General features: G+C 36.0%; 2 protein-coding genes and 1 long non-coding RNA gene across 13 annotated transcripts in view; 1 reads left to right on the top strand and 2 right to left on the bottom strand.

Moving 5' to 3' along the window:
- Positions 1-1,065: 1,065 nt before the first annotated feature.
- On the bottom strand, positions 1,066-6,242 carry LOC125228968. Its single transcript, XM_048133709.1, has 3 exons — positions 5,524-6,242; positions 4,365-4,569; positions 1,066-3,343 (listed from the first exon to the last, which is right to left on the bottom strand). The coding sequence occupies exons 1-3, from the start codon at positions 5,960-5,962 to the stop codon at positions 2,998-3,000; spliced, it is 990 nt and encodes a 329-aa protein (XP_047989666.1). The 5' UTR covers positions 5,963-6,242; the 3' UTR covers positions 1,066-2,997.
- Positions 6,243-6,479: 237 nt separating this feature from the next.
- Positions 6,480-16,154, top strand: LOC125228493. The gene is made up of 3 exons (XR_007177292.1): positions 6,480-6,703; positions 13,277-13,373; positions 16,034-16,154. It is a non-coding gene; the product is annotated as an uncharacterized LOC125228493 (long non-coding RNA).
- Positions 7,761-17,352, bottom strand: part of LOC125228482 (proton channel OtopLc) — a 52,776-nt gene continuing 43,184 nt past the window's right edge. For 6 of the 11 annotated variants that reach the window (XM_048133045.1, XM_048133046.1, XM_048133044.1 and 3 more), the window contains 12 exons: positions 16,801-17,036; positions 16,463-16,543; positions 14,852-14,966; positions 14,593-14,753; positions 14,340-14,505; positions 13,842-14,000; positions 13,346-13,711; positions 12,731-12,947; positions 11,665-11,949; positions 10,989-11,223; positions 10,403-10,570; positions 7,761-10,222 (listed from right to left, as the gene is read on the bottom strand). In XM_048133045.1, the coding sequence (XP_047989002.1) occupies positions 10,082-10,222; positions 10,403-10,570; positions 10,989-11,223; positions 11,665-11,949; positions 12,731-12,947; positions 13,346-13,711; positions 13,842-14,000; positions 14,340-14,505; positions 14,593-14,753; positions 14,852-14,966; positions 16,463-16,543; positions 16,801-17,036 (2,330 nt within the window). In that variant the 3' untranslated portion in view covers positions 7,761-10,081. The remainder of the gene's footprint in view (positions 10,223-10,402; positions 10,571-10,988; positions 11,224-11,664; positions 11,950-12,730; positions 12,948-13,345; positions 13,712-13,841; positions 14,001-14,339; positions 14,506-14,592; positions 14,754-14,851; positions 14,967-16,462; positions 16,544-16,800; positions 17,037-17,352) is intronic. The other 5 variants (XM_048133049.1, XM_048133054.1, XM_048133050.1 and 2 more) reach the window with 4 other exon arrangements.

The following is a 17,352-nucleotide window of genomic DNA, read 5'->3' as shown; positions in this document are numbered from 1 at the left end:
ACTATAAATATAAATTAAAACCGAAATAAATTACACATATAATAGAAAACAATAGAATATGATAGCCTCAGGCACTGGAGGCCTTGGTCACTTTTTCTTTCATATGTGTAATTTATTTCGGTTTTAATATAAATCGTGTCAAAAATATAGTTAGTACCTATGGCAATACAAAGCAAGCAGCAGTTATGGTGGATGACACAGCTATAGCTAGGGGTCAATTGTACCAAACCGTCTGTCACCGAATTTTTGTATAATATATATGGGAATGTCCATAGACTTCTGTAGTGTGACGTTTACGTGTCTGTTAACTGTGGTTGATGCAACTGGCCCTTATTATGAATATACCTACCCCACCAAGTTCAGGAAAATATTGGATCAGCACTTAAAGTATGGTGGTTCAAGTGGTAGACATTTTAAGGCTATTTGCATTGTAAACGCTATCTCAGTTCTAACGGCAAAGCCACGACATTGGTCTAAGCGCGACAGCGGTGAGCGGCGGCCATACATTGGAGCGAGACACAGCGATGGGACTTTTCATTCGCACGTATGGCTGTCGCGCTTAAACCAATGTCGTGGATGAGCCGTAAGGAAGGCAAAAAGAGAGGCTTCTAATATTGTTATTACGTGCTAAATTTGTTATAATTAGGCCTACATCTGCCTATTACTGATATGTTTGTGTAAAATTTACATTATATATCATTTTCCTTTAGCTTTGCCAATTTCGCCAATTCCGCCAAATGCTAATTCCACTTCATTGAAGTTGGCATTTGGACGTCCGAATCTCCGCAACCTGATTTGAGCCTTAAGTTTGTTTTGCGTCCGCGCACAATCAAATTGTCAATTAGAGAAGATTGTACGAAGAAACATCACGTCTGGATTTGGATCCCCCGTTATTATACACATCTTTTAAGACACACAGATACAGATTTCCAAAAAAAACAACTATAAGATGCGTGCATGTAGGTATTTCACAAGATTTCAATAACCGCGACTTTATAAAAAAATTAATGGCACTTTTAGAAAAAAACTTGAAAAAGGCAATACTTTAAATAAAATTTACAAAAATAATTATAATCTGATATTCTTACAAAATAACATACCAATGCAATGGTGCTTAATCAGTAGTATACAATGTATTACAAACATAGGACAGACAGAAAATTAGTATTTGGTAGGTACAGTCACCGGCATAAATATGTGATGATTTCTATACCTTGTCACATTAGCGTCTTGTTTGAAATGTCATACGAAATTTTCAAACGATTTAAAGCGACAAGGTACAGAAATCATCACTTAGGTATTTATGCCGGTGACTGTATCTACCTAAACTTCAAAGCCTTCAAAGTTTTATCTTATATCTTATTCTTAAATTTTAACGGAGAATTCGTTACATTTGCACAAAAAAAATAAGTTGAATTTCGCAGTAAGGTAAACTACCTAACACTAATGTTTGGTACATATTAACTTTTTAATAAAACTACAGGCAGTGCAAACATTGGGTAGTTTACCCTAGATAACTTAGGTCCAATTTAGGCAGACATATATTTAATTTACACCATTACAATATTATAACCTCGAGCTGTCCAGATACCAAAAATGCTCGGATAAATGCAACATCAATTCCTCAAAATAAATAAAATATGGAATGCGAGACGATAAACATACATTTGCATAAAAAAACGCTTCCTGTTTGTCTACTCTTCCATATTAGTTCCAACGCGTAAACGATTGCCATGTTAACATTGTTAACTAAGCACCTACAACATTATGAATGAGAGATTTGATTGCTTAGTTATTATCAGAGGTATGTAAACCTATCATGGGTGAACCTGTAGGTAAGAAGCAAACCGTCTAGCTTCTACTTTTATAAAATCAGTACTGAGATCTACAATCAATTTCAAAAGCTTTCCACGCCAAAAGGTAAAGAAAATCATAACACAACCTTCAACATAGGTACTATTACATGTGAACATTCTCAGGCAAGCCTAAGGACCATCTGGTAACAAAAAGGGTGTGCAGCCTGTCTAAATTTTTATCACCATCTTTTTGAAGTTTAAAAATTAGTATTTTCACTTCTATGTTTAGTAATAAAGTAAGCCAAGACATAGTAATTTTTGGTATTAAAAAAGACCGCCACATTCCTTAGTGCGCTCATTTGTAAAATTTAGTATCTAAACCAACACAAACTTTTAATACACCTTTGATCGAAAATATGTGCTATACATATTGTCACTACTTTTAAAAAATCTCGTATCTCACGCTGTTCCTCAAAGTTAAAACGCAGTAAGTCTATATGCATTCCATACATACTTACTACAATTTTCTTTTCATTGACAGACGAAGATACAAGTTTTTTTAAAAGTAGTGACGATATCTTGTTAGGTATACCCACAGATCTTACTAACAACAGTATTACGTTTTATAAAAAACGTCGTTCCCTTTTTTAGCTAAACATGATAAGTTGATAACAATGTAAACTTAGACATAATTTGCTCAAAGCGAATCCAAGGTCAAGAATCATACAACGAAACGAAATCCAACTAAGTATTTACATATGTTATCAGGCATGACTGAATACTCACAAACAATTGTTTGTTGCTACGGCATGCAAGACTCATTGAGTCTTGTTCAATTTCAAATACATGGCCTTGATTCAATAAGTACCAGACTTAATGCTACACAGTCATTCAACATAACATCCTATGACGCGTATTTTAAGAATTTTATTCCATATGTAAAAGGCCTCCGCTCAGCAGTTAGGCGCTTAAACATACTCAATTAACATAGACATAGAGTTATATGTCTAATTACAACAATAAACAATTTATCAATAAGATCTTCTTAAATGCAACATTTTCGTGTTGATTCATATAAAATTTGTCAACCCTTTTTGGAATAACATTCCGAGTATCTTTTCTAAAAGGTCACATATTTTATATGAACAAATCAATAAAAAAATAAAACAAAATTTTAAGAGCAATGCAATCTAAACACTTATTATAAAACAGACTTACTACCATTACCAGACCAATTGATCAGAGTGTCCGTGTTCGTGTCGTCAATGTCCACAAGGAGATTCTCCATATCTATACTTCTCGAGTCATTTAAGACGATATCTTCATCATGTTGTTGTAAGTTGATATATGATAGTGACTTTTTCTTCTGTCCTAAGTCAAATATCTCCAAGTCCTCATCGTCGTCTTCATCTGACTCCATCGTCAGCGGCACCCTGGATAACTCCATGTTACTCCTTTTGTCTTCGGATTGTAGCACACCATAGCGGAATTGATTTGGATCAATAGAGCTGTGTGTGTTTTTAGCATCATTGGTGTTAGCTTTTTTCCTGGAAATATAGGTTTGTAATATTATTGTCACACAATGTATTTGTTGAGAAAATTTAATAACAAGATAACACATTTACTATATTTTTTATTTTTATTGTTCCTCACACTATGAAAGTATACTTTTAATACAAAATAGCCAAGCCAATATAATCAAGGAAAAAACAACAACAGCAGATGTGGGGTAAATTTTCGGTAAATTGTCTATCACTAGTATTCAGTATATGTAAGGTAGCCAAAAGTAAGCATACCACCTTCCTCTGTATTTAGGGAAAACTAGTTCTCAGTTATTATTATTATGGGTTTGCTTTTCCTTATTACTACACCATGATGGAATATTTAGATTTTCGCAAATACTTCATTATTGGTAGAAGCTTTTATCGCCAACTGTAACTACAAAGAACAGTAGTTACAGTTGGCGATAAACAGTCGTCTACTGCTCTCCGAGACATTTCTAAAAACCCCTTACTCAATGAGGATACGACATTTCATTACCGAGTTCCTATGGCCACCTTTCTGCTCCATTATCAGATCAGCTGCATGATACCATAATATTGCATTGTCATGTGATTTACATGTGTGCAAAATTTCAGCTCAATCGGAAACCGGGAAGTGGGACAAATTTAACTTACTAGATTTGATTACAGACAGACACTGGGGCAGGTGAAAGTAAATAAGAGCTTGTAAAATATTGATTCTTTAGAAATGAATAAGCAATATTGGATGAGAGGACTTTAAAAGGGCCAAAACCATATCTAGTTCCAATATCAGGCATTCAGGCCTAGGCATTGCATTTGTGTCGCTTAACTTCAAAACTGGGTAAATCGATTCTGCTATAAGGTTGATTATCTTTCAGATCATATTATATTTTTTATATATTTAACCTTAAAGCAGAATGGATTTAGCCAGGTTTGAAGTAAAGCGACACATTTACAATTTCTATCGCTACAATGCTACGATAGTGTTATTTGGATGCTGCTTAAATCATCATATCATTATGTACGAAATAACAATTTAATTTACCTGTATATGAAGAAGTAGTAAGCTGTTGCCAGCAGAGCAAACCCTCCAAACACTATAGCCGCCCTCTTCACAACCCCTGGGTCACTCAGGTTGATTTTAGGTGCTTCCCCTGCTGTTGCATTATGTAATTCTGTTTTGTCATTATTTGTTTTGTCAACACTTGTTGAATTATCACTTGTTGTGTTTTTTTTATCAGGTTTCTGCACTGAAATGTAAATACACTGATAATTAACTTTTGGGCTTAGCATACTAAATGGCTATCTACATGAAATATATGTATTATTAGGGCATTTATTTGTGTGATGAGCCAGATATTCGTTTCAGAGTCATGGATGTTTTCTATGTATAAGTATTTGTATTTTAAATATATTGTTGTCTGAGTACCTGCAACACAAGCCTTCTTGAGCTTACCGTGGGACTCAGTCAATCTGTGTAAGAATCCTATAATATTTATTTATTTACTATGGGAACTAGGCAACAAGATACTTATACAGATAAATATCATACATACATAAAAAATATAAGACTAACACATTAATAAAAATATTTGTGAATTCTGCAAATATATATTAAGAGCTGTTATTGTGCTATTTTTGTTTTATTGTGCTGATTCCTAATCTGATTATGCTTACAAAGAATATGCTTTGTACAGAAAAGCATATCAATAGTTAAAACAAAACATGCATAACAATAAACAAGACCAACTGCAGGTATTTAAAAAACTTGTGCGGACTCTCAGAAGATGTTAATGGCAAGTTTAAGCCAACTTCCTTGGAGACTACGGGGACAACCCCATCCTCAAAACTTTGGAAGTTAGTTATAAAATGTAAGTATATGCAATTAAGTATATTGTGTTACAAGTTATAGTCATAGTAGTATCAAAAGTTGACTTGACATTTTCATTTTGTCTATTAATGAATTGCATATAATGAGGGTTTACTGGTGAAACCCAACAAGTTGAGCAAACTGGTTTTTGAAATTTGAATGATGTGCAATTTACACAAATTTCTTATTTCAATGAAAAATAATCTCGCTTTATTATCACCAGTAAACCCTTGATAATCATATTATATGGAGAACATAATATAAATGTAAACTTTCATAGCTATATACATGTAAAGAATATTTTAAACAAAACATGCTACTACAGTTTACAAACCTGTTTTATTTGTGATTGGAGGTTTTTCACCATCCTTATCAGTTTTGGTTGCATTATTTGGAGGCACAGGTGGATTAACCAATACAGGTGAATTAGAAACATTGGGTGACTGAGGCTTATCAGTAGAGTGAGGCAGAACAGGTGTCTCAGAAATCTTAGTTCCACTCTTCACAGTAGATTGTCCTTCACTAGCGCCCGGGATTCCAACTTCTGAATTAGCCTGAGCCACAGCTTGACCAGAGGGTACTTCTGGCTTCACTGTCGTTTGCGTTTCCACCTCGCGTTTACGAATCGTCATCAATCTCATCCCATGGTGAATCGACGGCCATAACGAGTATCTCGCATTAACATCACTTACAAAATCCTTACTCAATCCGGCAACCCCAGATGTCCTCACAACATTTACAAACAAAAATAACGCCGCACAACGTAACAACATCGTTCTTTTTAAAACACTAAATAAGTTGAAGGTTGCAATAATCACTGAATTAATGGTGCAAACAATGAAGTCCTATGATATCACGATTGATATTACTCATTCTTCGCACGTTGTTAAAAACTCTTGCGATATTATCCCTATCTCCCAAACACGGGACCACATTACACAATAAATTCCAAAGGGAATACCCAACTCGCTGTTATTTGCTCTACGATAAGGAAAATAAGGAAAATCCGAAGATAAAATTGGTTTAATTCGATTCGGGCCACAACAGGCTGCACTGCCATGCCACTGCATGGCTGTCACTGTCACTGTCAAACTCCAGGGCTCTACAGACGTAATGCCTGTCATCTAAATGCAAGATATGCGAAAAGTGCAAGCACAGTGACCTTGTTGCGAGCAATAGTCTGTTATGGCTTTTACGATCGAAACGCACTAGTCGATGTAGATCACTGACAAAGAATGAGCGTTCTACAGTGGTTCTAATCAACCAATCACGGCAATTTTGATTTTCAGTTGCCATATTGATAGATGAAAGTTTTTTTCCTTCATTTATTTCCGTCGTTTCTAATATCATTTTTTATTCAAGACTTATTTACAATAAATAGTATTTAGTATAACATGTGAACCTGTAATACTTAGTTCTTAGCTGTGGTACAAAACCCGCACCCACGGTATTATTTGTAAATGGAGCTCCTCAGACACTCACGGGCTAATTACGGCGCGAAGCCGTAAACTCAGGTGAGATTCGAGTTTATTTCTTTCTACTACTTAATTTAATTTCTCTCGAAACAATTAGTAGTTTTATTAACCTTTCTAAGTTAAAGTATTTTTGGATTATGCCGTCTAAGTGTTACCAGTAAGTTTAATATAGTAAGTTGCAAATTATTCAATGTTCGCGCTCTCATCTATTAAGCTACATAAGGCTATTCGAAATAAATGCATGCATAGATTAGCGAGGAGCCGAGGAGGATTCCACCAACCCTTGGTGGAACCCCTTGGCCAAGATAAGAGCCGCTGTTTACACATTGGCGAACCAATCACTTGGCATTGGCTCTTCATGAAAGATGGACGTGGAATGGAAAAGGCTAGGAAATTCTAGATCATTTACGTTGTCAGCAAAATTTGATTAAAAAATAATAACCCCGTAGTAAAATTAAATTATTTGAAATATTAACAATTTTTTGAATATTCTGATAAGCACATTAATCTTTTTTAGGCAATATATTAAACATTTGCAAGGTTATTTTATTTCCTAAAATCAACACTATTATTGGCATAAATAAACTTATTATTTTCATAAATATGTATTTCACTACCGTCGTCCTCTCTGACGGCTGACGACAAACTGAATGAAGCGCCAACGTGTAAACGCAGTTGGCCATTGGCGCCAAGATCCTTTGATGTGTGGGCAAAAAACCGACACCAATCGGTTGGCCGGCCAGCGCTAGCGCCAACTGCCAACATACGGCCAAGTAGCCCTCTACACGCTTGGCCAAGGGGTTCCACCAAGGGTTGGTGGACCCGTTGGCCACATGTGTAGGTACAGCGGCCATTACGAAACACCAGAAACACGTTAAAAATAAAAACTAAACATTTCCATTTTTCCACAGGGAGTACTTTCTGACGCTCTATTGTATACACCTTAGTCCAAATATGTGGATAGGTCATGATTAATTTATGTAGAGCACAAGTGGCATTGCCCGAGTGGTAAAAAATTATTATTCCTCTTACTTTTAATGCAAATGCATAGGTTCTCCGCGTAACAGCTAGTAGGGAAGGAAAATAAAACTTACGATCACATATATTATTTTATTTTATTCAATAGACATTTATTTTTACTCATATACTATAAAGTAGAATTTCCAAATTTTAATTTTTGGTATCTATGTATTTAACACTTATTGAGTATCCAAGTGTGGGTTTGATTACAATGGTAATTATATCCTAACCTAACGCATACACGTCGGTATTTTCTGTTCCAAACATTTAGGTACACAGTAAATATATCACCTACAAAATTGAACGAGTTGATAAGTAGATAATAGTATAGATTTATCAAAGGTCCTAGTGTTATAAAATATCGGCAGTGATGAGGCAAGCCTAGCTCTCGTGTTCCACTGACACTCGCAAACTCTGACAGAGGCCAAAGCTTTCGGGAAATTATTTGAGGGGCTCACAGTCCAACTTACTTAGCATTAGTAATAAATTACGAACTTTACTTTAACATTAAAATATAATAAAACCATTCGAAAACTAACTAGATACACACCACGCCGCTTCGCACACACACTCCCAGATCTTATAGTGATTAGGTTTATTTTTACCTTAAGTTAATTTACAAAGTTAATAAATGTGTTATAAATAAATAAATTATTAACTATTTTATACAAAATCCATAACATCGAACTGATATCACGTATAAACGACGCGTTTCGTATTCAACATCATCTAATATCGTATGTAAAAATTAGTAAGCCTATAAAAATAGATTGCACACAAAGATCATTACGAAAATATCTGCAGTGACCATTTTTAATGCAACAAGGCGGTACCATAGTCATTTAGTACGTGCAAATTGCCTTCTTTTGACGGTCAAGTATAGGTAGAATAAATGATTGTTGGTGACACATCAAAGCCAAAGTCGTGTCTTATTCTATGCTTTTGAAAATAGGGAGATCGATATCCCGGTATAAATATACAAAAAGAAAGAAGAGGGTAAGTATTTAGATTTCCTTTTCTACCTGACTGTTCGTGGTTCATCGAGACCATTTCCAAAAATGGGCATTCGGAAGTTTGGCATTATTTCATCATTGGTGTTTCAATTGTTTCAATGTGCATGCTTAATTAGAATGGTAGATTAGTTACACTTCGCATGGCCCCTTGCAATAAAAATGTATCTTTGAATCATATTAGATAGCTACCCAAAATCATCCGTACCAAGCAGTTAACTGCAGCTGAAAAAAGTACATTATTAAATTGTACGTACTCCTAAAATTAAGTACATAGGTACTTCCCACTATTCACTACCGGCTTACGATTATAAACATTCCGAAATTTTATATTAAATTTCCGATATAGGTACTTCTACTTGCTTACATCAAATAATCTGATCAAGGTAATCTATTATGTTGGCTAATAAATCTTCTGAAACTTTAATATAGGTGTTAATATTATTTTTATATCTAAATTGTTACGACTTTTAAAACGCGGCACACGGCACACCACGTTATTGAAATAATTTGAAATTCTATTACAAACTAAATATAAAAAAAATGTTTTGCTCATTCTCATTGCTGGTAGTTCTCTCAAATTATAAATGAAAGTAAAATGTAAAATATTGTCAAATTTTAATTGAGCCTTAATCCTAAACTCATGGCACGTAAATTATTCTAACAAAGGAGGGAACTTCTCACAACTGGGATTAAATATGAATATTATCTTGTTTCGATTAATAAAGTTTACTTATCATTAAGTAAAAAAGATGTTATTTTTGAAAGCACAAGATATGAATTCGAAAAATGAGCAATTTGTATTTACGTACGTACCTACAAAAGAAAACCATTGTAGGCAATGCAAATTGTAAAAAATGTTTGGTCGCGTTAGTCTCCACAGTCAGTCTTCGAAGAAACCTAATTTATTATGATCTGTAACTTATATGGAATGTGACAAAAACTGAAAAAACTGCTAAAGTATCCAAATAAATAATAAAAATCCTTTATACGTAGTTTCACCTTCACCAGCTGTTTATATACCTACTCCGGGATAGCAATGAGTTTAATTCTACAGTAACAAAGAGATTCACAGCTTCGCAAAATTCGTCACACGATAATACAAATTAGCAGGATGATTTTGATAACAATAAAATTTATTCCGTTCTAACTACACAATTGCTGTCCCGGATAAGGACGAAATCGGTGGCTTTCCAGTATGTTCCAGGACGTTCTTGCCGATAGGATTATTACTTATACATTCCTTATACTGCATTGAGGGTTCAACATTTAGAAATACCTGGTTAACTCATCATGGTAGTAGTGTCTGGTTTTGAGTTGAGGAAATGAATGCAAGAAACCCTCATTTTGCGAGACCTATTTCGCTCATTGGTGTTAATTTGGGCGCTCACTCCAAGCGCGCCTTGTAGCTGGTCTTCCATATCTCTGCTAGGGTGACGGCTGAGTGGAAACGATGGAAGATGCAAAGGGGCAGAGTGAAGCGTTGAACCAAGGACCATGCCACGTAGCCATAAAAGTCCAGTTGAACCTGGAATCAACATGAATATCCTTTGAAGAACATCATATTTGAAGCACTGAGTGATTTCGTGTAACTTCCGTCGGTATAAGTACTAGATATTTCAACTGCAAGACATTTAAATTTTACTAATATACTTAATTGACTATAATTGTATTTCAAAATATATATATACGTAGAAATCATACTTACTGGATTGGCCAGCACTTTTTGTGCCTCGAAGGTGTAGATGAGCCACATGGTGACGTTGCAAATGAGCAGGAAGGTAACGGCCTGGCGCGCCGGTTTGCTGCGCTCCTGCTCCGGGAGATGCACGCGGCGGCGGGACACGTCGGCGATGAACAGCAGTTGGAGTACCACCTGAAATTATGTTTGCATGGCATTAGCTCTCAAATTCGACTAATATCAAAGCCGACAAGGGAAGAATCAATGGACCGATCCAGACCACACTCAAAATTAAATTTACCGGATCAGTTCACACTGCCGGGAATCGATAGATGGCGGAACTCACACGAGAAAAGGTTATGTCGTAACGGAACATGCTTAGTATCGACGCAAGGAGGAGGAAAGGTATCGTTTTCCAGTAGAGACCGAAACCAAAATTGGATTACGTATACGTATACGTCGACGATTTAGAGAATAATAGTGAATTATTATATATTTATAGCCTGCCTGTTAAAGGTAGCTTTAGTATTTCACTTTAATCAAACTTATTTAAATTTATTATGCACAAATTTAACATGCAAGCAAATTTATAGCTTTAGCACATAAAGCTTACCTGGAGAACACTTAAGCATCCAGTAATCATGACGAGCAAATTCGGCTCATGGGTGAAAGCTCCCATCCCTCCAGCGATGACACTGAAGACGGCATAGACGAAGAGACCGAAGGCAGATACGCGCAGCAGGATATCGTTCAAGTCCGACTGTTCTTCGGAGCGGAACTTCAGCGATTGCACCCTGCGGAGAGGTTCGGTGTAGGAGGGGGTATTGCTCCATCTCATAACTCGACCACTGGTCGTTATAGGGTCAACCAAGTATGGTAAATGATTAAGGGGTGAAGATCACACAGAATCGTGGTGAAAGTTAGCAATGGGTGTAATAAATTAAGACAAAATTGGAGCGTGGAGAAGGGCAGGGTAGGAAAAAAAACAACAAACTAAATAAGTAAAATAAAAAAGTTTAAATTAATATCTAACTAAAATTAAAATGGGTGACCTTTGAGTAGTTGGGTAGAAAATAAATTAATAAACTAAAACCCCAAGTGCGTATTGCTATGGAGGTTTATACAAACTAATTCCTAAAAACGTTATATACGTTATACTTGTTAAAAAAGTGACACAATTAGATAAGGCTAACTACCATAGTTATAACGGATTTCATTTCAATAAGGTATGTGTAACTGTCATATATAAGAATGTAGTCGGTTAAACAAAAGTAAAACATAAAACTTACCGTATAAATCCAATTAAGATCGCCAATATAGACAAGACCATCAGAGCGCAATGGGATACATCAGCCAAATAGATCGAGATGCGCTTCAACTCTTGATGTCTAATGAGCACGAAGAACAGAATCAAGCAGATGAGCGAAGCAACCAATAACAGCAGTCCACAGAAGAGTCCCTTCGAGGCTCCGGCGCAGTCGACGCGGTTTCCACGCTGAGCTGCTGCCAATGCCGCCGCCCTGCGGGAGAGAACAGCTTCCAGACGTCTTTCCAGATCTTCGTCGTTGGCCACGCTGCAACCAAACGCGTACCCGTCAGTACTTAATATCTCGACACTAACTGCCGGTTTTAATGTTAATGTTAATGTATGTGTATAAAATAACAAACCACCCAATGATTGGTCCTTTCAATTTATAAATATGAATTCACTGTATGTATAATAGTATACAAGTTTGACGAGGGCAGGTTATTTCCATTCCCTAATTATTCCAAATTGCAACCGGTTGTTACGTCTGATTTTCTTTCACATTACTCAATTGAGAAAAACCACGCCCAGTAACACCAACAAATTGGATTTCTTTCTTGTTTAATACCACTAGGGATAGGCTAAGAAGAGAAACCGCTGACGTTTACACCAGCAAAAACAAAAATACTTTTAAAAGTAAAAAAAGTTCAATATGTCATTCCAGTTCAATATAATTTAATTTTAATCACTCTAAAAACGTATCTATGTATTTTTATTAGTAAGTATTAAACTTACAAGTGATAAGTAGGTAAATAATTTATTTGGAGATATCTCAAGACGTAGAAAGATTGTTCATAGTAACTAGTGGGAGCAATTTAAGGAGCCAATCAATGGTCAGTTTAGTGTAGTTTATGTCAGTTGATAAGGGTAAGAAGTTTTAGTTGAAGCATTCATTGTGTTGGAATATAGGTATATGATGTAAAACCGGCAGAGAATGGATGGTGAAAACTACTTTGATTGAATATAATAAGGTTACATTAGTCAATAAAAATGTTAGGTTGCGTTTCGGTTACAACATGCTTCTAGCGATGAATTTGAAAGTATATTACCTAGGGTAGCGGCCAATATGCTTCCACATGACGTAGATAACGGCGGCCCCAATCAAAGAGTACTCGATGATAAACGGGTAGAGGTAAGGAGCGGAGTCGGTAACGATGGTTCCCATGATTGGGATTCGGCCGCAAACTGTGGTGTTATCGATGTTGGCGATCAGTGCTTGCGGTTGCAGGTTGTATAAAGACTCGAACACCTCCGAAGAGTTGCTCGCTGAAAATATATTTATTACAAGTTAGAATTTTTGAGGAAAGCGAATGTAAGTAAGTTAGTTATAATATGTAACAAGGCGTAAGGGAAATATACAAGGTTGGGATTTATTTACGAACTAAACATAAATTCTATAGGAGACTAAAATAACTGAAACCCTACATTTTTTTACATTACAACAGAATGGTATTTTTCGGTCACATAATAAACAACAAACATGCACAAAGGGTGATGAATGAAACAAAAATATACCTAAGACGATTTCCTATGGAAACACAAGACTATACCTACTACTTGTACATAAAGAATTTGATGGTACTAAAATATTTCAGGCAACGGCAAATAAAAAGTGCATCGGCGACGAACGGAAACGTGAAGTTCAAAACGACACTCCGACAAACCTGGCGAGTGAGGCGGATCGTCAACGCGGTAAGTTTCGACATTGTTACCCCATTCGTCCCTACTCGTGAAGTACGATCCAGGGGTCGAACTCTGCACCATAGTGCTGACAATCGGTTTCAAGGTCGACGAGTAAAACCCTTGGTACACCTCTAACATTGCCGACTGGGATTGAGTCACTTTCTCATCCACCAGTGGCGCATGTGTAGTCGTTGTGAAAGGATTATCGTTGGGCCAAGCGTCTTGTTCGCGACCATAAACCATTCCATTATCGTACCCAATGGTACTCTTAATGGTGTCAATTATTTTCGATTTCGAAGGAAAACCACCCATGTTAAACCCGCTCAAATATGGTGAGGGAGTGGTCGCTGAAAAATTAGTTCAAAACGCATTTTATTGACATGTAACATGCAAATTTTAATATGACTGCGAACGATTCACAAATACAACATTAGTGTATTAGTAAATGAATAAAAAGTAATATTACACGAAACTTACTCGTTGTAGGAGTTGTGACGGGAGCAGATGTGGTTACACCAATTGAATTTCCTAGGGCTTTGGCAGAATTTACAGCCGTTGAAGCAATAGCAGTTGCAGCTGTGCTAGCAGCTCCAAATACTTTTCCGGAGTGTCTCAAAGTATGCTTACGAATGACTCCTGAAAAAAGATTTTTATTCTTAATCTTAGCCAAATTGGATAACTTCAAAAGTGTCCAGCTCCAAAATTAATCCGTCATTATTTTGTAACCGCATCATGTTTATCAGTCACAGTCACGGCCCCTTCAACTACCAATCACAAACTTGACATACAAATGTAAAAATGGTTCTTAGAATTTTCAGGAGAAAAATTATAACAGAAGTCTTATTGTAAGGAAAGTAAAGTCTCCTACTACCGGTGTCTCCTCAACAACACAATGTAATTTACTAATTAATATTCCGCTATAATTTTCCCAAATTTAATTAATAAAAAACCTACAGTAAGTCAGCGATATCTTACCTCCAAGAACTGTCTCGCCGGACACTCCGTTAGGGTACTTCACATGGTAGTCTGTGATTTCTTTTAAAGATTCTAAGACCAGTGTTCTTATCCATACACAAATGTTAGTTGCCACGACGTGCATCAATCCAAATCGGGCAATAACTTTGAATCGATGAATGTTTAGCTGAAATATTGAGCAATTATTTTAAATCCTTGGATCTCCTATGTATGTAAATGTTTATAATATAAATAGTGTCTATAAAATACTTACTCGAGAGTTCATGAAAATAAAGTACATCTGCATGAAAGTGAAGACCATCTGCAGCACCGGGTTTACCCCCTTCAAGATAAGATAGCAAGGGGATTCGAGGGGCAACTCAAAGAATGTTCCGAATTCTAAGCCGTTGTATATCATGGTGCCCAAGCCGAAAGCTGAAATGAATATTTAATTTATTAACCATACATTAAAAAACTTTCTTATTAAAAGTTGCCAATCTTATTTAAAAAAAAGCGATGTGTTTCTTGCTTACCAATAGCTCCAATTCGCAGGAAGAAGCTACCATGACTATGCTCGTTTTGCGAAGTCTTCCTTCTGCGTACTGGTCTGGCCACTGGTCCGGCTTCCATCTCCACAATATCTTGTTGCTATTTAAAAAGAAATAAAATATTATTAAATATAGTATGATTACAACAGATAACCCACCAAATATACCTTTATCCAATGAAATCACACTCCTCATAGAGAAGTATAACTTCGGTGATATAGTTGCGCTGTACGGATTACCATTATCTTGCATAATTTTTTTGTCATATTTTACCTTCGCATAACAACGCTTGGCAGAATCCTCTTTTCGCAGAATGACTTTTTGCATAAATTTCTTGGCATACTGTCATTTTGCAGAATTATTTAAGGCAGAGTAATACAATGGCATAATGTTAAATTGTATAATAGTCGTATAATCGATTAATTGTTTTGTCGAAAATTGTGTCGCATTCTATTGACTTGGCATACTGTCATTTCGCACAATTCTCTAAGGCAGAATAATACATTGGCATAATGTTGATGCGCAGAATAATGTCACTTATGTTTTATTTATTTTTTACACTTAAAAGGGTTTTCTGGTTTACTCACTAGTCACTGTCAACCTAACACGCTCCTCCTCGCTTCGCTCGTCGTCGCACCTAAACCGACTCTGTGACATATAAGATTTCCGTGTCGTGTGAGTATTTTGTCTGGATGGGGGTTCTAACCTAATGTACATTTCTGGCAACATGACAAAATAAATTCGGCGGAAAGTCTATTCGGTGCAAAATTACAGTCAGAAACATGAGTATTATGAGACATAAAATGCTGCAAAATTAAAGTCGACGATATTAGCAGTATGCTATTACTAATTCGGTGAAATGTAATGTATACTATATACAATTCTGCTATATTAAAATCGACAATATTAGTATTCTGCTATCCAGAATTCTGCCAAATGAATGATATGCGATATGACAGTTATGCTATTTGTACAATTATGCAAAAGTATCATTCGGGTAAAAATGTTTCTGCGAAAGCTGCTATGCCAAATGTATTTCGGACAATCAATATTCTGCAAGATAAAGGGAACCCGCGCTGTACAGTGGTGATAAAATTGTTGCAAATTAATTAGTATTACTGCTCGATAACGTGCCTACTGTTAATTTTTTACACTTGTATGTTATAGGTACCTACTATTATCATCGCTGGTTCAACAGGTAGGAATTCCTATACCGGCTTACCAGGCGTTGTTCAAGAAAGCAAAACCATACAGCAAACAATAGACTTATTGAACACTTACATTTTACAGGGTAATTAATTACGAATCGAATTCTGTAACTTTATTATACTCTATAATAAAAAATATATATTTCAGGATAGTAACATGATGTTTCTAAATTGGTGCTAAAAATATACAAGACAATTATCCCAATATCAACGCGTTAAGTTCACACGTATGGCTTGTAGGCGTCTCACGTCTTCAATAAGCCTATAAAACGTACACTCAAACACAAAAAGCACTACTGCCAACCAAATGATCTACGACAGCACATCCAAAGCTCTCCGCAATGATAATAATGATACAAGTGTCAAGCGGGATGCGGATGATCCTCACCTGGTCCGACGCATACAGCGCCATTTGAATCTGTAATTGTTGTTGACGAACTTTATCACGCATCTTACGGGGATACACCTCCTGCCCAAAATGATATGAAAAAACAAAAAAGTAGCCGGCGTAAACATAAAAGGGTCATGCGCCTGTTACGTCCCTGTCAAGCGATCACAGTGACGACGTGGTTAAACAAACGAATTGCGAAAATCATGGTGATATTCAACAAATAATAATTTAAAACGAACATTTATAGGGTTAACCAAACGAAGCGATAACAGTGTGTGTGACAAATTGAACTAATAAAATGGATGTGCTGTTTAAAGATTTTTAGCTTAACGCACCTGGAATTGACTTTGCTTTTTGGCTTCTTTGCTTGGTTTCTCTTTTCCGGCATCCTTGTCCTTGTCTTTGCCTTTGCCTTCTTTCTTGCCATCTTTCTTTCCATCTTTCCCGTCTTTGCCGTCTTTCCCCTCTTTCGTTTCTTTATCTTTGGTTTTCTTCTCTTTTTCCTTCTTCGGTTTTTTCTCTTTTGGGGGTGGCTTCGGTTTCGGGGGACTTCCACTACAGCAGGCGCTTTCTGTGAAAAACCGTTTAAAGGCTATACAGTAAATGAAATGAAATGAAATGAATTTATTTGCGGAATACGGGTTACATAGGGTTGGTATAATATAATGACAAGTTCTCCATATTCTACTTAAACAAGCATGCAAATTTTATGTATTTCTGGCGGATTGATATTAATCAGTCCACCAAATACAAAGACCTAGCCTAAGTATTTACAAGTATACGGCTGCTTAAATGAAACTTCAAAAATATAAAAATAAAATAATTAGGTAGGTATTTTATTTTGTACCAGTGACAGCTAAGTGACACTGACAGTTGACAGACTTACA

Source organism: Leguminivora glycinivorella, chromosome 8 (assembly GCF_023078275.1).
Source record: "Leguminivora glycinivorella isolate SPB_JAAS2020 chromosome 8, LegGlyc_1.1, whole genome shotgun sequence".
In the NCBI taxonomy this organism is placed as follows: Eukaryota; Metazoa; Arthropoda; class Insecta; order Lepidoptera; family Tortricidae; genus Leguminivora; species Leguminivora glycinivorella.
Note: the sequence above shows the minus strand (reverse complement) of the source record. Positions and strands in the feature narration are given on the sequence as shown.

Excerpts from the sequence above, each read along its gene's own strand:
- LOC125228968 (XM_048133709.1), bottom strand. The coding sequence starts at position 5,962 with ATGTTGTTACGTTGTGCGGCGTTATTTTTGTTTGTAAATGTTGTGAGG. Across the intron at positions 4,570-5,523 it reads TCCAATCACAAATAAAACAG|TGCAGAAACCTGATAAAAAA; the intron begins GTTTGTAAACTG and ends TTTACATTTCAG. Across the intron at positions 3,344-4,364 it reads TACTACTTCTTCATATACAG|GAAAAAAGCTAACACCAATG; the intron begins GTAAATTAAATT and ends CTATATTTCCAG.